The 21,983-nt window shown below is 38.2% G+C and overlaps 1 protein-coding gene across 1 annotated transcript in view; it reads right to left on the reverse strand.

Moving 5' to 3' along the window:
- Positions 1 to 765: 765 nt before the first annotated feature.
- nomo (nodal modulator) overlaps positions 766 to 21,983 on the reverse strand; it is a 60,856-nt gene continuing 39,638 nt past the window's right edge. The window contains exons 21-31 of the mRNA XM_063059069.1: positions 20,934 to 21,090; positions 17,847 to 17,973; positions 16,978 to 17,091; positions 15,018 to 15,145; positions 12,388 to 12,529; positions 10,663 to 10,746; positions 7,938 to 8,048; positions 7,400 to 7,501; positions 7,151 to 7,270; positions 2,927 to 3,019; positions 766 to 1,329 (exon numbers count right to left, since the gene is read on the reverse strand). Coding sequence (XP_062915139.1) covers positions 1,198 to 1,329; positions 2,927 to 3,019; positions 7,151 to 7,270; positions 7,400 to 7,501; positions 7,938 to 8,048; positions 10,663 to 10,746; positions 12,388 to 12,529; positions 15,018 to 15,145; positions 16,978 to 17,091; positions 17,847 to 17,973; positions 20,934 to 21,090 — 1,310 coding nt within the window. The 3' untranslated portion in view covers positions 766 to 1,197. The remainder of the gene's footprint in view (positions 1,330 to 2,926; positions 3,020 to 7,150; positions 7,271 to 7,399; positions 7,502 to 7,937; positions 8,049 to 10,662; positions 10,747 to 12,387; positions 12,530 to 15,017; positions 15,146 to 16,977; positions 17,092 to 17,846; positions 17,974 to 20,933; positions 21,091 to 21,983) is intronic.

Below are 21,983 nucleotides of genomic sequence, written 5' to 3' on the forward strand. Positions count from 1 at the left end.
GAGGGGCTTGGCCCAGTCGAGCATAGACACACCACACGGCCACCGGTCTCTTCCCTCATTGACGGGAGGGGCTTGGCCCAATCGAGCATTGACACTACACCACACGGCCACCGGTCTCTCTCCTCATGGGTGGGAGGGGCTTGGCCCAATCGAGCATTGACACTACACCACACGGCCACCGGTCTCTCTCCTCATAGGCAGGAGGGGCTTGGCCCAGTCGAGCATTGACACTACACCACACGGCCACCGGTCTCTCTCCTGGGCGGCTGTGATAAGTGACATCCTGGCATGAGGCTTATTACACACTACAACCAGGGCCATGCGGTTCCTCCATTGTGGGTCTCAGCCATAAACCAGTGAACTTGACTTGCAGAATTCTAAGTTACCAACTCAGTTACCAAGTATATTAAATTAAAATAAACCATTATTATAATGCAGAAAGCAAATCAATATTCAGTTAAACTTCCTCAGAAAACTAACATTTTAAATACAAACAACAGGAATTCTGCAGATGCTGGAAATTCAAGCAACATACATCAAAGTTGCTGGTGAACGCAGCAGGCCAAGCAGCATCTCTAGGAACAGGTGCAGTCGACGTTTCAGGCCGAGACCCTTCGTCAGGATTTTAAAATACATTAAATATATTTGTTTTATTCATACAAGGTAACTACAATAATCATAAATAATGTGCAGCTACTAACTAAGGGAATGAATGTGTAGAAGGATAAAATAAACCTGTAACACTAAATCAACAAAGCAAAATAAGACAGGAAATAAAATTGTGAAAATCTTCTTTAATGTAGGAACCTTGTTTTCCGGCATTTGTTGTCATCTATTGAACAGTCATTTTACCACATATTCAAATGGCTCAGTTCAGAAACACAGGACAAGCAAATATAAAACAAATTGTTTTGCTTCTTGGTTGAGTTCTCACAACAGCAAAAAATAAATTAACATACCAGCTGTTAAATCATAATTCTGTCCAATATTTCCCAAATCTTTTAGTCAATTCAGATCACTGATCAAAAACAAATGCAACCTCAGTTCCTTATAAATACCATTCAAGAACGTTAGGAGGTTAGCAGTTTAAAAAAAAGGCTCTTAACATAACAATGAGTGATTTCAACAAGAGAAATTATTTCATTGTATAAAGAACAAGAACTCCATAGAACTGATATGTAGGTCTCCCAATGTTAACTATGTGCGCCTTGTCTTTGGTCTTTTGGTTTGTCTTTTTGCTTCCTCTTGACTGATGCCATCTGAACCACCTTGACTGAGAGCCCGCACACCTTGTAACCTATTTACCAACTGCATCAGCAATGGGATAAGCTAGAGGAGAAAAGGTCACATACATTATTTTTATTACATTGAACTACTTAGCCAAGTGGGAGTGAAATCCTAATGATTAAATTATCTCCTAAAGTAGCTTAACTGTGAACAAAGTTATGTATTGACCACTCATTTTAAAGAAGACAGTCTATCTTCAAATCTGGTATGAATAATTAAAAGGGAAGATCTGACAATTTTATTTGCCCAATAAAAATCTTTGTAGGAACTCATTGCACAAAGGCTAGTTCAATTCGTCTTCATCATGTTCAGTTTAAAAGAACAAGCAGTTATGGAGAGCTCGCAGCAACTTAAAGGCAATAAGGACAGATAAAATACTGAAAACAATCATTTCAATTTTTCTGCATAGCTTAATCTTTAAAAAAAATTGGAGAAAAATATCTAACTCAAAAAAGGATAATGTGATATATACAGTATATTTATGATTGCATACAATATAGTATACAAGAGCTCCACAGTTTGTCTGAAAAATTAATGTCACGTGAAATTGGATTCCATGGGCTACTTTCAAATCAAAGGTGGTACAAATGAAATATATTCATGTGTGCTCAATAAGATTACAACAAAATCTTTCTAACTACAAATCTGCCACATGCAAGCATTTTATGGCACCATCATGATACAATACTAAGTTTAAGGGTTTATAACTGCTTTTGTAAAACGAAGCAACTGGCTTTAATTAAAGTTAAAAGAGTTCCTGTGTCTTCCTGCTAATAGCATTATTTGGGAATGGTAGAGCTGAGAGAATTAGCATTGAATGTAAATTAATGGATTATGAAGGATATCCAGTAGAAATATAAACAGCCCACAGCATATTGGAAAGTTTAGTTGTTGCAGCAGCACCTATAATTTCCACTAAAAACATAAACAAGTTATTCTGCTGTATAAATGATCAGAATTTGAAAATCCTGGAAGTTTTTTCACTGCTGAACACATTTGATATCTCTATTGTTCATGAACAACAAATATAATTGGTTTTCTTCCAATACTACAAATTACAATAAACCTGAAATATTGCAAGGAAGCAGGCAATCATTTAAAATAAAAAGCTGGTAAAAGTGAATTCAAGTGTGTGTTTAGTTCACCTTGTTTGATCAGAAATACCAACACCCAACCTGTTATCAAAGTGTTGTTAAAATCAGCACCAGTATGACAAAACTTCAAATAGCCTGAATTTTCTCTTCTGTCTTAGATAGATGACAAGCCTAAACACTAATTGGATCAATCCTGAAATAAAGCCTTGAATGAAGTACTGTTGTAAAGAATTGATTGCAACACTGAAATGCTGTCTCGATAACCCAAACACTTGGCGCCAGTGATAACTCCTTAAAATGTTCCAATTTTGAACTTCCAAAGGCTCTTCTTTTCTCTGTTAGATTAAATAACTCATTGGATCTTATTTTTTTTTACACTGAATTTTGAATTGCTATTTGTATCATTAGTTATGTGTTTTCATAATCTGGTATACAGCTGTTCATTTTAAACAATTCATTTTAAATACAAAAACGTTAGCTTTTATTAATAAAATGTCCATATGCGGCACAAAACACATTTATAAGTGCTTGAAACAGAAGCTTACCTTATCATGATTATAACCAGCCAACAGCAGGAGCAGAGTAAGGGGCAGAGCAATGTATGACCCCTGGGCAACATCCTGCTCAGGTAGTTTTCTCTGGAAAAGGACAACATTAAATGGTAACATTATGGGCAAAACAAGAATAGGTTGCTTTATGAATTTATTTCATATCCATTAGAATCATAGATAAAGGTGATAGTTCATAATGGATTATAGGTTCCAACAGAAGGTAACCAAACATGTTGGTATGTGCTTAAAATATATTTTTGGTATTTGGCATCACTGAGAAGGCTGGCCAACAATTGCCTATGCCCAGTTACCTGGGAAAACAAACCATTGATTTCAGCCACAAAATACCTTGCCAAGTGATCAAAGGCTATTAACCAAAGGTGCATAAATGGATGTGTAATGTACCTCTAATGACATGGGGAGTTACTGAATGGCTACTCCTCTTCCAAATATCCGTAAAGTTTTCAGCCTATCTCTTGAACTTTGTAATCTACTCAACCCCTGTAACCACGAGAATTCTGCACTCTTGAAAATCAAATCAACAGCAGATAATTTAATCTGAAATAAAACTAAAATGGTGGAAACTGTTTTTAATTCTATAACTTTCCTGCTCTTCAAAATCAGCTCCTGTGCTCCATGTTGACACTCTGGATTCTGGAAGCATGCCACCACTTTTTCCTCCTTTAAAAAACCTCAAATCTTTCTCTTTGACCAAGTTTGCAGTCAACCATCCTTGCATTTCATTTGGTTCTGTCACATTCTGCTTCTATAATGCCCCCTTCAAAGCTCAAAGCAAATTTATTATCAAAGTATATATATGTCACTAGACACAACCTGAGATTCATTTTCTTGCAGGTATACTCAGTAATCCAAAAAACTTGATGCAATCAATGGAAGACCACACCAAACAGGGTGCTAACCAGTGTGTAAAAGACAACAAGGTGTGCAAATATAATTGAGATTAGATAGACAGAAAGACAAACAAACTGACAAGAACGTGACACGAAGAATCCTTGAAATGAATCCATAGGTTGCAGGAACAGTTCAGTAATGGGGTAAGTGAAGTTATCCTCGCTGGTTTAGAGCCTGATGGTTGAGAGGTAATAACTGTTCCTGAACCTGGTGGTGAGAGTCCTGAGGCTCCCCAATGGCAGCAGTGAGGAGAGAGCAGGACCTGGGTGGTGGGGGTCGCTGATTATGGACCTTGCTTTCCTACGACAGTGCTCCATGTAGATGTGCTCAACAGGAACAGCCTTATCCGTGATGAAGTGGGCCATTTTCACTACCTTTCGTAGGATTTTCCGTTCAAGGGCATTGGTGTTTCCGTACCAGGCCATGATGCAGCCAGTAAATACACTCTCCACCACACATCTGTAGAATTTTGTCTAAGTTTTTGATGTCATGCTGAATTTTGCAACCTTCTAAGGAAGTAGAGACACTGCCGGATTTTTCTCGTAATTGCACATCTGTACTGGACCCAGGACAGGTTCTCTGAAATGATAGCACTGAGGAATTTAAAGTTTCTGACCCTTTCCACCTCTGACCCCCTGATGGGAACTAGCTCACGGACCCCTGGTTTCCTCCTCCTGCAGTCAATAATTAGCTCCTTGGTCTTGCTGACATTGAGCAAGACGTTTTTCATGTGGTATCTTTTCAATCTCCCTCCTACATGATGACTCATCACCACCTTTGATTCAGCCAACGACAGTAGTGTTTGCCAGCAAACTTAAATATGGCATTGGAGCTGTGCATAGCCACATAGTCATAAGTATAAAGTGAGTAGAGGGCAAAGCCTGCAGCTGATAGAGATTGTGGAGACGTTGCCAATCCAAAATATCTGGGGTCTGCAAGTGAGGAAATTGAGGATCTAATTGCTCAAAGAGGTATTGAGACCAAGGTCTTGAAGCTTATTGTTTAGTTTTGAGGGGATGATACATTGAATGTTGAGCTGTAGTCGATAAACAGCATCCTGATGTATGCATCTTTGCCGTCCAAATGGCCAGGGTTAAGTGAAGATCAATGAAATGGCATCTGTAGTGGACCTGTTGTGCTAGCAGGCAAATTGGAGCACATCACATGCATGTACACTCAAGATTAAATTTAAATAGCAGAGCCAGTAGTTCTAAACATAAGTGCCTTCTTTGGAACTGCTGACTCCAACCAGTGATGTTTACCTTAATATTTCAAGTTTAATTTGTGGGTTGCAGAACCTGGATGCAATATAGCGTGTTATGAATGGATAATCGGATTTTGTTGATTCTCATTTACTTTAGCAGACTTATCTCTCGGCATCCTGGAGTTGCAAGACAAAGCTTTATCGTGCTTGACAATCTTCTTGTTACCATGTTAATTTGTGCTGCACCACCGTAAAAGCTTTATGTCAATGCGAAAGTTGCAGTATAAAACGTTCTAACTTTATTTAACTACTGTAATGAGACAATGTTTATAGTCAAATAGCAGACATGAATCAGTCAGCATGCCAATTGGTAAAAAAGCGGTCTGCTTAAAAAGCAACTTTTGGTAAATTTGTTAAATGCAAAATAGTATATTTGAAGTTAATTAGATAATAGCAGTTAAGATAATGTATTACTTCGCTTTCCAAAAGGCTTTCGCTACAAATCTAAAAAAGGTGAAGTAGTACAGTGTTCACCAGGGTAAAAATTGCTCACCAAAATTTAATTTTTCTTTATTTTCATAGAACAACAGACTACAAAAAGGCCCTTCAGCCCACTGGGCTTGCACTAGTCACATTAATTAAAATTAAAATTAAACAACCTTGCTTCTTCCTGTACATAACCCACATCTGAGAAGAGTCTCGGCTGTTTATTCCTCTCCATAGATATTGTCTGACGTGCTGAGTTCCTTCAGCATTTTCTGTGTTACTCTGGATCTCCAGCACCTGCAAATTTGCCTCTGTTCATGATCTATAACTCTCTATCCCCAGTGTCCAAGAGTCTCTGAAATGCTATTATCATATTTGCTTCCATCACAATGTCTGATGGCCCATTACAGGCACACAGCACTTAATAAGCAAAAAGAACTTACACTGTACATCCCCATTAAATGTTTTCCCTCTCTTCTTTATAATAATTCAATTAATAATCGGTAAAGTATAATTCAAAATTCAAAGTAAACTTATTATTAAAGTACATATATGCCACTATATACAACTCCGAGATTAATTTTCAAAAACTGTTATAGATTCAATGAAAGACCACACCAACAGGGCAGACCACCAGTGTGCAAAAGACAACAAACCATGCAAATACAAATAGGAAAAAATAATAATTAATAAATGAGCAATAAATATCTAGAACATGAGATGAAGAGTCCTCGAAAGTGAGTCCATAGGTTGTGGAAACAGTTCAGTGATGAGGCAAGTGAAGTTATCCACACTGGCTCAAGAGCCTGATGGTTGAGGGATAATAACTGCTCCCGAACCTGGTGGTGTGAGTCCTGAGGCTCCTGTACCTTCTTCCTGATGACAGCATCCAGAGGAGAGCCTGACCTGTGTGGTAGGGGTCCTTGACGATGGACACTGCTTTCCTGTGACAACGATCCATGTAGATGAGCTGAATGGTGGGGAGGGTTTTACCCATGACAGACTGCGCCATATCCATCACGTTTTATAGGATTCTCCATTCATGGACATTGGTATTTACATACCAGGCCATGAAGCAACCAGTCAATATACTCTCCACCACATAGCTATGGAAGTTTGTCAAAGCTGTAGAGGCCATGCTGAATCTTCGCAAGCTTCTAAGGAAGCAGAGGCACTGCCGTGCTTTCTTTGTAATTGCACTTAAGTGCTGAACCCAATGGTAACGTTGACAAATTTAAAGTTGCTGACCCCATCCATGTCTGATCCCCCAACGAGGACTGGCTCATGAGCCTGACGTGCTGCTAGGCAAATTGGAACAGATCCAAGTCACTTCTCATGCAGGAATTGACACGTTTCATCACTAACCTCTCAAAATACTTCATCACTGGATGTAAGTGTTACTAGACGATAGACATTGAGGCAGGTCACCATGTTCTTCTTAGGCACCGGTCGGTATAATTGGAGCCTGCTTGAAGCAGGTAGGTACCTCAGACGGCTAAAGCGAACACTTCCAAAGAACAGCCAAATCAAATTATATATTCAACATTTCTTAACAATCAGAACAAAAATTACTTTGCACATTCTAATTAATAATCTCAAAAATATTCTTCACTTACCGAAGGGGTGAATAGAAGGGTAACGTGTTTGTGGTAGCCTGTGGCACTGAAGGATATCTGGGGCAAGGTGTACTCATAAAGCGACTTAGGCAAAGTAGACTCCAACGCAACTACATAATTCTGCATGAGCAAACAATAAAGCAACTTATTCTTTTCTATATGTGAAATAAAATCTCCTTTAAGCCAATAAAATTTAATTGTGTAAACATTACTTGGCTGTCCAATTCTATAAAATGAAGCACTTTTTACCTCTCCATCTCTTAGCAGCGGTGGGAAGTGGAAAAAGAGGGACTGACCCAGTGACACAGTTTGAATGGGGTTGTCCAAGTTTTCACTTTTGTACAGCACCACCTGAACAAGTTAAGCAGATCTATTTTAACCTTCTTGATGAACAAATTTGAAGTATCAAATAGATTACATCTATTCATATTCTACTACAAATTATCAAACCTTATTAAGTTCACAAAGCTGTAACTTGTCAGCTGGCAGCAACTTTAAGATAGCATTATGCATGCCATCAGGGATTTGTCACCATGTTCCACAATCTCAGTATCTCTGCAACAATGAGTTACAAACTGTGAAACAGATGCTTCAAAGGGAAATAGGAGAGATTAAACTGTAAAACAGTCATTAATCCTCCATCTTTTATCTTGTAGGTGATAAAAAAGCATCTTCTGACAAAATATGAGATCAGGTTTTTTCCATAACCAATTTAGATCCAGGAACTGAGACAATCAGAAGGAAATAAAAAGATGGTATCGTTTGCCAATGAACCAATGAGACTCACCCGCAAAGTGGAAAGATGCTCTGCTGAAGTGATAATATTACCACTTAAATCGAACTGATTAATTTGTCGGAATGCTAGAATATTCACACCATCAATATCGCTGTTCTCAACCTGTACAAAAGACATGCAAAAGGATTAGATAAATTTGATTTTTAGTGTTACCAGTTTACTAACCACATAGAAGTGGTAAGGAAAGAATAGTAAAGTATTTAGACCATAAGACAAAGGAGCAGAAGTAGGCCATTCGGTCCATCGAGTCTGCTCTGCCATTTTATCATGAGCTGATCCATTTTATCCTATTTAGTCCCACTGCCCCGCCTTCTCACCATAACCTTTGATGCCCTGGCTACTCAGATACCTATCAATCTCTGCCTTAAAGACATCCAATGACTTGGCCTCCACTGCTGCTCGTGGCAACAAATTCCATAGATTCACCACCCTCTGACTAAAAAATTTTTTTCGCATTTCTGTTCTGAAAGGGCGCCCTTCAATCCTGAAGTCATGCCCTCTCGTACTAGATTCCCCCATCATGGGAAACAACTTTGCCACATCTACTCTGTCCATGCCTTTTAACATTCGAAATGTTTCTATGAGGTCTCCCCTCATTCTTCTAAACTCCAAGGAATACAGTCCAAGAGCGGACAAACGTTCCTCATATGTTAACCCTCTCATTCCCGGAATCATTCTAGTGAATCTTCTCTGTACCCTCTCCAAAGTCAGCACATCCTTTCTTAAATAAGGAGACCAAAACTGCCCACAGAACTCCAAGTGAGGTCTCACCAGCACCTTATAGAGCCTCAACATCACATCCCTGCTCCTATACTCTATTCCTCTGGAAATGAATGCCAACATTGCATTCGCCTTCTTCACTAAACTTTAAGGGAATCCTGTACGAGGACTCCCAAGTCAACATCCACTCTGGGACTAGACTCCTGTGGAATTTTGTAATGATTAAACTGATCAAAAGCGCTGAATTGTGCCAACAATTGCCCTTACTTCTGCTCAGCATTGCCAGCATTCAACTGAATCTTGGATTCACTCTGATTCTGAACTCCACAATGCACAAGATCTAAGAGTTCAGTTAGACAGGGTCAATGGGGATTGTAGGGCAAGTAGTCAGGAGGTAAAGGGAAAGAAAGGGATTTTTTACTTAAATCATTTTGTTTCATTTTAATTACTTCAGTTTTATCTATTCTTAATTGATTTTCACATCTTTAAAAAACTTATTCTTATACAGGATGAAACGCTCTAGTTGGCATTATTGGAACCAGGCTAGAATAACAGAAGTTGCATTGACAGGTTAATTAGCTGAAGTTTTGTACAGATCTTAGTTAACATCAGATTTTAGATCTTAGTTAGACAGTTATTATTACAGAACCGTACTCAATTTCAAAATAGGTAGACTACAAAATACCAGACTAGAGTTTCAATCTGCAGAATTTAGATACTCCTGAATATTACTAAAATTAATTAAAATACTAAGTAGCCTGCAAAGCCCTGCTAAAAGTCCAGACACCAGTCAGATCATATCCCTGTACTCCAGGGTGTGGAGAGCCAGTGATACACCCTTCCCCCAACATCTGACTCAGATATGGGCAGACATTGTGTGAACCACAGAGAGCAATGCCAGGTTAAGGGACCAACAAGGTCTGGCCGCAAAAGCTTTTTTCAGATCATTCTGGACTAAAGTTTTAGAAAGAACACGTGCATAAAAAAAGCTTTTATATTTAGTTTTTATATTTAACGCTTACCCTTTTTAATCAAGTAACAGGTCTAATGCCATAAACAGAAGAGCTTGATCAGACATGTACTTTGATAATAAATCTACTTCAAACTTTTTTGAAACTTATTTCATCCTCCTCTAAACTCTCACCATGCTTTGCAAGGAGCAGAACAACTGCATGCAAGGTTAGTTTGCTTGAGTAACAAGTCTATCACAGTACACATTTGAAGATGAGCAAGTGGCAGAGCTTGAAAAGTAGGAACCCCTTGCCAAATGGTTGCCAGCAGCAGCCTATCCATTTTGGATATTTAACGACAGTTATGTTGTAACTCAGCTGGGTAAGAAATAAGTGCTTTCAATTCATCAATGTGATGCATGTGTGAAAAGCACAAAAGATGATAAAATCAGTTTATACCCTCCATCACAGGCAAAGAAAGTGAGAATGCTGATGGATGGCACTGTCACTATGGCACAGGTTAATATGAGGTGGCCTTCTGACTGATGTCACAGTGGCTTCACAGAAAATACCTCTATGATGGTATTTGCAGAGTAATCCTTATTTACTATCAGGCAGAAAAAGTCAGGCTTGAAGATATCATTGGTCTTATAACGATGGGCATGGCTGTGATTATCACAAATGGGCACAATATCCTTTTCAAACGAGCCATTTCAACCATAAAAAACAATGTAAAACTAACCGTCACCATCCGACCAATATACACTTGTTAAAGTTTGCTCATCTACAGTTCCACCTTAAGCTCATGTTTACATCTCAATTTTTATTTTGCTTTCGGTAAAATTCTAAAATAAGCACATAATGTGGTTTTGTATCTTTGAGATTTATTCAATGTGGCTGTTGCTCAACTAACTCCAAAATGAAATTAACACCAAGAAAAAGAAAATCCACAGCATAGACATCAAGGACAGTACATAACCAGCTTCTATCTAGGTCAGTGCCAAGCTGACAGCAAAATCCAGGCCAAGGAAGTCCATTCAACCAACCTGTATGGCGCGATACTGTGGAAGAGCCCTTTCTATGTGGTCATTGCCCTCAGCTTTCAACTGGATATGATATACACAGGTTGGCTATAAAGAAAGAACAGCAAAGTTAATTAGCATTTCACGACAAACAAATTCCAATGAAGAATTCCAATGAATACTTTTGCTGCCGATCAGCCAATCTGCATGTGAAAGTTACCAATGACAAAATGATAGTTGTATTTCAGCTCTAATGCACAATAGCTCAACCTCTTGCCCAAAAAGTTCCGTTTCTGAATTCAAGAATCTGCTGCACAGAAGCAATGAGCAGAAGATACACCTATCCCCATATTTTAAACAAAATTAAAATGGTCTGATGGTATTCTTGATGTGATCAGTGACTTTAGTAAGAAAAATAAGGGTTTGTTGCAAATTAAATGGTTTATTAGATGGTGATGAACTCTGGTACATACACCTGTAAATATTTTGATAATCTAATAATTGTCTACAAAATATTTGGTAGGACCTGCCCAATCAGTTTTGTCTGTATAATACTTTCCACTCCACGTCCATGGAAACTAGAATTTTAAGAGAACTCAAGGAACTGGGAGCTGCACCCTGGCTGTCACAATGAGTGTGGGCCATTACTGGTGTCACTGGGTAGATCCCAACCCTTATAGTGGATTCCCTCATGCTGCATCACTATAAGTGATCACTGGGGGCACGTCAATGTCTTACACTAGACCCATCTGATTATGTCAACTCCAAAGGGGAGGTCTATAAAGAACACTGGAAAACTATTTTATATCACTATATGCCAATGTTGACCACATACTAATAATTGTTTTAATTATCAAAATGCTTAAAAGTGCCTAGAGCCCTGTTTAGGGCTATTCTGAAGAGTGATGATTCATTATAATGCTCTTGGCTATATTGATATTCTAAGCTATATTGACTGTTGTGTTGTATTATCTTACTGTACATACTATTTATTACAAATTACTATAATTTGCACATTGCATATTCAGACGGCGACATAACGTAAAGATTTTTACTCCTCTTGTGTGTGAAGGATATAAGAAATAAAAGTCAATTCAAATTCAATTAATTCAATTCAAATTCTCGGTCCTGTAGTCTGAACACACACAGGTTCAAATGCCTGCAAGGCCTGGTACCAAGTCAGCAAGAGTGGGCAGTGTGGTTGCTCAGCACTAAGACTGGGGCTGAGGGCTGCATATGTCAGCATTGAGAATACAGGACATTGCTTGGGACAAGCAGTAACCTTTCCATGTGTGCCAGTGTACTTCTTACCAAAGTGAAATCTCTGGGCCAGGGAGAACAGAGCAGTCAAAGAGAAGGTAGCAACTTCCACCCCATTAAACAGGAGATGATGAGAGAAATAATATGATTTAGGCTTTCTGTCAGTTCATGGAGCAAGTGCTAGCAGACCCTAGCAATGGCCTACATATACTGTGCCAGCCACAGTACAGCTCCAGCCTGCCCAACCTCAGCCCTTACTAGGAGCTTTTGCACAGTCTTAGTTTCTCTGCTTCACAACACATCAGGACAGGGAGGCAGAGGTTTGCACCAATGCATCTCAGTGTATATGAAGCTATAATGCTAATTTTTAGCATTGATTTCACTAGTACTTTTGCTCCTAGGAACAAACTCAGAACTAAAAGTACACGAGTATACTCTCTTTAATGAGTTCATAATTAAATCAATGACAATTAAATTGTTATTCATTACCAGTAGACCCCGGAGGCGAAATTTTCCATCTTCATCTGTTACAGTATCCTCTCCGTAAATACTGCAATCCTTTTGGCCAACAGCTTCCACTGCAACTCCTTGTTCTGGTTCCCCATTCAGTGATGACACTGTTCCATAGCAGCTTTTGTTTATAAACAAAGTATACAGCTTAGACTTTTAAGATGAAATTTTAGACCATTTAGAATGCAAGAAATACCTTCACAAAAAAATTATGCTTCCTATCTGAAGTCTTAATAATAAAAAAAAATGTTGAGGGCCAAGTCTTGTTAAGTTGATAAATTGCCATCTTTCAAGATTTACCACTGGTGCTAGAATTGATGATATTTAATGAATGTAAGTTTTACCAGAGATTAGACATGCAAATGGTAATTAGGACACTGAACTGCATCAACACAACAAATATAAAGAAAACAGATAGCAGGATGTCTGATTATTTATTTATCTCACAGCAATCTTGGATTTAGCTTTATAAGAAAACTTAAACAAAAAAAAACTTATATCTTTTTGTATTTATCATCATGGGTCTTCTGAAGGTAACTGCTAAAAAGTTCATACAACAGCATAGCATGCTACTGCCTCTCATTCCCGTGGGGTAATATTTGACCTACACTCAGAATCCTGTATGGAGCAGCAGGCAGTGAACCCACTGGTTTGTGGTGGTTCACTGAGATATGCCACTGTTTCTTTTTAAATTGAACTGTTGAAATTGCAATGAAAATCTGAGCACTGGGGTTTCAGCCCATAAGAATAAAAGAGAATGCACCTCACAGATAAGCACTTACACTCACTGATTCTGAGTTTCACATTTAAAAATGTTCCACTTCAGTTCAACTATAGTAGAATGGATTTACAATCCATTTTTTGAAGCTTATTTTAGGTTTTAATACACACTAAAGTAGAGATTGCAGTCATTCAAACATGAAGCATTAAATGAATTCCCTATAATTGCACTATTAGTTTATTGCCTGTAACTTATCACATTCACCATTCTGTCAATCAGCAAACTGAATTTGCTTTATTAGTGACTTTTTCCTCAAATTTTCATTCAGATCATTTTAGAATTTTTTACATTACGTATGACAGTTCAACATAGAAACTTCATGTCAGATGTGGACTTATCCAATAACAGCTGCTCTCAACCTACTCTCTCCAGCTCATGCCTAACAATTTAGCACCTTCCCCAGAAGTCCAGATCCAAACTTATCATTATCCAAAACAATCTTAAAACTTATGTTGTGATCACTGTTCTCAAAATGTTCTCCCACTGAAACCCTAATTACCTGGCCAGACTTAGTCCCATACAAGGCCAAGTATAGTCCCTTCACTGGTTGAGCTATCTACATACCATTCCAAGAAACCCTCTTGCAGGCACCCAACAAATTTTGATCCACAGAGTCATAGAACAATGCAGCAAGAAAAAAGGCCCTTTGGCCCAAATGATCCATGCTGACCACACCATCCTCACTTCTAATCCCAGTTGCCCGCATTCAACCTATAGCTTTCTAAGCCCTTCCCCTCCATGTACCTATCCAAACGCCTCTTACATATTGATACTGTACCCACCTCAACCAATTCCTCTAGCAGCTCATTTCAGGTATTCACTACCCTCTGTGTAAAAAAGTTACCGCTAAGGTCTATTCACATTTCTTCCCTCTTGATCTGTACCCTCTTAGTTTTGAACTCTGGGGAAAAGACTATGACTGCCCACCTCTTCCATGTCCCTCATGATTTTTACAAACTTCTCTGAGTCAACGCTCATTCACCTGCACTCTAGGAAATAAAGATCCAGCGTGGCCAAACTCTCCCTACAATTCAGCCTTCTAGTTCAGGTAGCATCCTCAAATCTCTCCAGCTTGACAATGCCTTTTCCATAAAAAGGTGACTGAAACTGTACACAACACTCCAAGTTCAGTCTCACCAACAACTTGTATAAATGGAACATTATGTCCCAGCTCCTGTCGAAGGCCAGCATACTAAACACCTTCTTCATTATCCTGTCTACTTGCATGGCTGCTTTTAGCAAACTGTGCACTTCTGCTTCCAAGTCCCACTACTAGTACTGTTAAATAGTACTGATTCATCTATGCCTTTTGCACTAAGGAAGTCCCAGTCAATGCTGGGGAAAATTAAAGTTATCTACTACAATAGCCCTGACGCACTGACGTATTTCCATAATTTCTTAATACATCTGTATTTCCCACTCTCAGTGGCTACTAGGAGACCTATCATATAACCCCAGCAGAGTAACAGCTCTACCCATATTGACGCATTGGATACACCTTTTAGTACATCCTTTAAGTGCAGCTAAGGTGTCCCCCACCCCCAGATCAGAAATGCAACTCACTCAACTCTCTTGCGCCCCTATCACATCAAAAACATCAAAATCTAGAAGGCTAAGCTGCCAGCTCTGCCCATACCTCAAAGGCTCTGTAATGTTACTTTATTCTACACAAAAACATTGAGATTTGCAATAATGAGTGCAATGCCTTAATCAGTTTCACACAAGAGCTATTCCGCTTGTTATTGGCTACTACTATGAAAATCACACATTTTCCAATCCAAAAATTATATTTTTGTGCATCATGTAAATTGGTTCTACCGACACAAACCTGTAAGCAGTCCGATAGCCTGTAATTTTGATTTTAAGAGATTGTCCTTCTTGCACTTCAATCATTTGGGATGCAGGTTCAAATCGAAACTCCTTCATCATTGGTTTGAAATAGTACTGACCAGGACTCTGCAATCCAATACAGGTAATAAATACAGCATAAAGTTGTTCATCAGCACTGAATAAAGATTGCAATTCAGATGTCATACTCAGAGAGCCATAGACTATAGAGTATACAAATGGGCCCTTTCACCCACCTTGTCCACGCCAAACTAGTTGCCTATCTGAGCTAGTCCCATTTGCCTGCTTCTAAACCATATGTCCTAAACCTTGCCTCTCCATGTACTTGCCCAAATGTGTCTTAAACATTATAATTGTACCTGCCTCTATAGCTTCCACTGGTGTACCCACCACCCTTTATGGAAAAAGTTGCTCCTTAGGACCCCGTTAAAGCTTTCTCTATAGCACATCTCCTCTCACCTTAACTTATGCCTCACCCAAAGAAAAAGACTGACTTTTAAACTTTTCTGTTCCCCTCATGATTTTATAAACCTCCATGAAGTCTCTTATAATGAAACCCCCTGTAATTGAGAATAAAAAACTCAGGAAACATCTGGGTCTATCCTTATAATTCAACTGCTGCAGCCCAGGTATCATCCTCATGAATCTTTTCTGCACCCTTCCAGCTGAATAACATCTTCCTATAGCTAGGTGACCAGAACTGAACACAAATTGTGAACTGTGGCCTTACTAACATCTTGTACAATTGAAGCATGAGTTTTTTGTACAGTCCCAACTCTTGCAATCAGTGCCCTGCCCAATGAGAGCAAGTGTATCAAATGCCTTCTTCGCCACCTGGCCTACTTGTCTCACCACTTTCAGCACACTGTATCTGTAGCCCTAGGTGTCTATGGTCTACAACACTCTCAGGGGCCCAGCCATTTACTATGCACATCCTACCCTGGTCTAACTTTTCAAAATGCAACACATAACACCTACCTGTAAATTCCTTGCATCATTCTGGCCCACTTTCCCAGGTGTTCAAGATTCTGTGCAATACAACCTTCTCTGTCCACCGCACCATCACTTTTGATGTCATCCGCCAAGTTAATAATCATGCTAACCAAATCATTGATATAGATGACAAACAACACTAATTCCTGTGGCACATTGCTGGTCACAAGCCCCCAGTCTAAAAAAACAAAGCAACCCTCCACTACCACTCTCTGTCTCCTTCCACCAAGTCAAATTTCAACGCATCTGGCTAGCGCACCCTGGATCCCGTGTTATCTAACTTTCCGGACCAGCCTACCTCATAGGACTTCATCAAATGTTTACAACTAGGACTCTGCCTTCGTCAATCCTCGTGTCCAACACTTCAAAAAGGAATTCAATCAAATTCATAAGATATGGTTTAAAGCCTTGCCCACCATCTCTCATCAGTCCTTGTCTTTCCAAATGCTGGTAGATTGCCTCTCAGAATCCAGTACAGTTTCAACATTTTTTTTAAAACTATTTACAAATTTGTTTTTATGAATACATTTAAAAATGACTCAGTCATAAAATAAACTTTTTTAAATTATCTGGATTACTGAATTTGTAAGAGAACAAAAATTTCCCCCACTGTCAACTGCAAGAGTCCCAACTACTAAAGTTAAACCAAGCCACCTCAGTTTTTGAACCTGGAAAACAGAAGTATTTACATTTAGGGAATCAGACAGACAGGGAACACAAGGTGGCAATAACATCACTCTAGTGTACGACCTTGTGTTCTTCCAGGGATGGAGTAGAACATTGTTAAGGCATCTTCACTATGCACCTAATGCTTCTTTCAATGCTCTGGAACCTCTTAATACCAATCCTTGCACCTACAGTAATAAAACATTCTGAAGAATAAAACTAACAGCAAATTATATTTAATATTTATTAAATGAATTCACAGTTGATGCATTAAACATTACCAGGTTTGCAAAAGTAAGCATGCCATTTTCTTGTGTGAGCAGATTAGAGCGGAACTGTCCTCCACTAAGAGACAAAAGGACTCCAGCAAGGGGGTGCTGGTCTTCAGTTTTTATCTGTTTATAAATATAGCAATATTCACTTTGATGAAAGAATTAAAATTCATAATTTCACAAATAGTACTAATTTCACAATGAATGTTATAACTACATCATAATCAAGTATCAATGTACTTTTCTACTCTGTTAACAACACCAATATAAGTCACATCTATTTTAAGGAATGGTATTGGCAGCAGGAACTAAGATTTTAAATAAGAACTCATAGACTGAAACTAAAGCATCACAACAACTACTCTGAAGAATTTGTGGTATATCCCAAACTGATTCCAAAAATTAAATTACTGGAAGATTTGTAGATACCTGTAAGCCTAACAGACGACATCAACTGGATTAAGCTAATGTCAGAACAGCCTAACACTTAAACAGCTTAAACATTAATCCACAACAGACTTGAGGAAGTATCTCAACATTTAGCAGCTTAGAATTCAACCACTAAAAAACCTATGATAATTATTAAATTAACCTTTTTAAATAACATGACCATGATTTTAATTTAAAATTATGAAAATCGACATTTGGAAGAATTCTACATTTTAAATAAATGCTTTTGTAATGAAAGACATAAAATATCAGTATTGTTAGCTAATATGATCATATAAATGTAACTCCCAAAAATGTAAGATGACATGTGCCATGCAAATATGATTATTGGTGGCAAAAGCCATAGTTCAGCAGCTTCCATAAAGCTAGTTAAAAACTAAGAAATACTCCATGGTAATTATTTAATATGAATTACTCACTTATCTTACCTCAAAAGTTATTCCTGCTAATGCAAAAGCTTTAAAATCACCAACTGTTCCTTCTATTGCAGTCAGAACGAAACCTTCCTTTTGAGCAGTTATGGAATACTCCTGGTCTCTGTGTAATGGTCCAACTCTTATAAAATAGAACAAAGAAATAAATATACCACACCTGTCCTTTCGAATGCTTTAACGCAAATGTAATACCCTTGCTTAAAGAAGACAAACAGAAAACAGGTCACTCAAGGTAAGCCAGCCTAACATCTAGTTTGGGGAAAGCTGGAATTTATTATCAGCTATATCAGGATGAATAAACTCTTCTCGGGCTTCAGCCACGTATTGGTATCGATTTTAACTGAAGTTTCAATGACGAACGCTGCTGTCTTCATCAGGGATCCCTGATGAAGATGGCAGTTTGTCATTGAAACGTCGGTTAAAATGACCTGTACCTGGTTGGAAGCCCGAGACGAGATTATTTGGCATATACACCAGGAAAGCACTAGATCGTGTTTTTTTTTAAAGTATCAGGACATTTGTAAAATGAAGTACAATCATCTAGAGTCAACATGTTTTTATAAAAGGGAAATCATGAGTTCCTTGAGAATGTAATAAGCCATGTGGACCAAACAGCAGAGTATATTTGAAGTTACATAAGGAGCCACATAAGGATAATATTAGTGTGGATGGAAGACTGGCAGCTAACAGAAGACAGAGACAGGATAGTGGTTATTTTCAGTTTGGAAAGATGCATCTCATGAGATACCATGAAGATCAGCGCTGGTACTGAACATACAATTTATATTATTGACGTTAATGAAGGAAAAGCAGAAACTCTAATAGCTAGAAGTCTGAAATAAAAGAAAAGCATGGGAAAAGTCAGGCAGAGAGGAAGAGTTAATGCTGATATTACAAAGCCATGTAAAAAAGCTAAGTGTAAGGACACAGGATGTGCAAGGAGATATACAAAAGTTAAAAAGGATAGGATGAAAGGAACAACAACTGGCAGATTGGGCAAATGAGAATTATCCAAATATATTAGTGCAAAGAATAGAAAAATAGAATACTGTTTCAATGGAGAAATACTGCAGAATTCTCTTGTATAGTACAATCTGGATAGCCTAGAGGTACAGCAAGTGATTAAGGCAAATGAGATGTTGATTTTATTGTAAAGCAGATGGACAACAAAAGGAAATTCTTGCTGTAAATGTACAGGGTACTGGTGATACCACATTTGCAGCACTCTGTATAGTTTTTGGTCTCCTTATTTAATGAAGATATACTTATATGGGAGACAGTTTGCCAGGTTGCTTTCTGGGATGTTATGAGGAAAGATTAAGCAGTTCTGGCCTGTATTAGTAAGGTGAACCAAGAGGTGACATTGTTGAAACATGCAAGATTCTGAGTTATTTGCTGAGAGGAAATCCAGTTAAGTAGAGACGAGGCAGAATTTATCCCTAAACAGGTTGTGATTCTTTGAAATTTTCTGCTTTGATGAGCTGTGGAAGCAGAATGACTGAAAATACTCAGAGCCTAGATTTTTGTTCTATAGGGATTATGGGGAATAGGCAGGAACGTGGATCTGGAGCCAAGATCAGGTCATCTATGATTCTATTAAAGTTCAAGGGTCTAAATGGCCTATATTGCTTTATTGGAGGAGATGGTACAGGAAACAGAATTATCCAGTCTAAACATAATGAAACATTTTGACATTCACAACTCCAAATTATTATGAACAAGTAGCTAACTAATATTTCCAACTCTATCAAGCAGTGCTTTACAACAATCACTCATGAATATGGCAGGGAGGAACAGAAATTGAGAAAACTTACATTTAGTTCTCTATCTTAGTAACTAACTGGAACAGAAGAAATGTAAGGAGATGACTAATAATGAATGAGCAATGTGGGAAAAATGCATGATTCAAAAATACAAGGTTAGGATTTCAGGAATCAAGGATCATTACTGTCTAAAACAACTTTGCAGCAAAATCTAAACTTATATAGAGAAACACAAGTCCAAATAGAGAAGGCATATAGCATGGTTGCCATCATTAGTCAAGCAAGTGTTTTATAAAAATTCTAGTTGGCCTGCATCTGGCGTATGGCCAACTACAGGAAGGATGTTGAGGCTTTGGAGAGGGTGCAAAAGAAGTTTATTAGAATGTTGCCTGGATTAGGGGACACGTGTATAAGGAGACAGGGGACAAACTTAGGTCATTTACTCTGAAGCAATGGAGGCTGCAAGAAATCTGACAGAGGTTTTTCTTTTTCCACAGTGTTGAAATATCTAACACCAGAAGGTATGCATTTAAGGTGAGAGGGGTTAAGTTCAAGGGAAATTTGTAGGGCAACTCTTTTTATACAGTTAGAGGCAGGTACCGGGGATGTACTGCCAGAAGTGGTAGTGAAGGCAACTATGATAGAGGTGTTCAAGAGACTCTTAAATAGGTACACAGATGTGTAAGAAATGGAAGGATATGGACATTGTGTCAGCAGAAGACAACAGTTTAGCTGATTATTAATTTATTTAGTTGAACACGTGAGTTATTGGGCCTGTTCCTGTGCTGTACTGTTCTTTGTTACAAACGAGACTCGTAGAAATTCCAATAATGATAGAATAGGCACTTTTGCAGTATAGTTTTTTTTTCATGCTTATAATGGAAATACAACTTTAACTGAAATAGAATTTCAGCCCTGCTTTAGTCAAAGATCCACACTGCCCCCCTGTGGCTTCCTGAGTCTTAAAGAAAAACTGAGAAGTTGCAAAGACAGTCACATAACATCTCACTAGAATGATATCCCAAACTCAAATATTTAATCAATATCTGTAGTTTTGATTATTTCACAGTATTCAATAAGATGTGAAGTATATGGGTCTGAGTGCCTCTGGGTGTGAAATATGCAACCCAATTTATTTCTATCTTTTTTTTACAATGTAAATGATACAGCATGAACAGTAGCAATCCTAACCTTTGTACCATTTAGCTTTCTCTTTAGAGGGTTAAATGAAATGAAGGGAAACCTTCTACTCCACTGAAGTACTGCAACCTCAGTACATTTACTGCATTGAAAGACCCAAGAGAATTCTTCAGGTTACCTGTATGACCCTTCTTCATTAGTAAACACTGTTATAAGTGGCACTGAGTTTTTCTCAGTGATGATTATCTCAACACCTTCCAATGCTGGGTGTACCAGTCCTTCCAGAAATAGACCAGCTTTTCCCTGAATCTCAATTAACCTTCCCGGGCATGTGTCTGCAACAAAATGTTATTTATTAACTGGCAGCACCAGATTGAAATTACTTAAAACATCCTTCAGCTATTTACTATCAATATAACAACATATTTTTCTTCACTGATAGCTGGATTCAATCTGTATATTTTTAATTATGAAAACCAACAATTCATTCATTTTCCTCATCAAGACAATTATAAACCCTGTAGATTGAAAAGTTACAAGATATTACTAGATAAGCCTAGTCCATTCAGGTCAACCTACTATTAGGATACTTCCATTAGGAATAAATCATGTCAGAGTCAAGCAGTACATACAGAGAGGAATTATGTAAATTATAAGGGTCAAAATAATTACAGTAACAAGATGAACAATACAGTGGCATGCAAAAGTTTGGGCGCTCCTGGTCAAAATTTCTGTTACTGTGAATAGTTAAGTAGAAGATGAACTGATCTCCAAAAGTCATAAAGTTAACGATGAAATATTCTTTTCAACATTTTAAGATTAGCGTACTATTTTTGTTTTGTACAATTTTAGAGTGAAAAAAAGGAAAGGAGCACCATGCAAAAGTTTGGGCACCCCAAGAGATTTGAGCTCTCAGATAACTTTTACCAAGGTCTCAGACCTTAATTAGCTTGTTGGGGCTATGGCTTGTTCACAGTCATCATTAGGAAAGGCCAGGTGATGCAAATTTCAAAGCTTTCTAAATACCCTGACTCCTCAAACCTTGTCAACAATCAGCAGCCATGGGTTCCTCTAAGCAGCTGCCTAGCACTCTGAAAATTAAAATAAATGATGCCCACAAAGCAGGTGAAGGCTATAAGAAGATAGCAAAGCGTTTTCAGGTAGCCGTTTCCTTAGTTTGTAACGTAATTAAGAAATAGCAGTTAACAGGAACGGTGGAGGTCAAGTT

This window comes from Mobula hypostoma, chromosome 9 (assembly GCF_963921235.1).
Source record: "Mobula hypostoma chromosome 9, sMobHyp1.1, whole genome shotgun sequence".
In the NCBI taxonomy this organism is placed as follows: Eukaryota; Metazoa; Chordata; class Chondrichthyes; order Myliobatiformes; family Myliobatidae; genus Mobula; species Mobula hypostoma.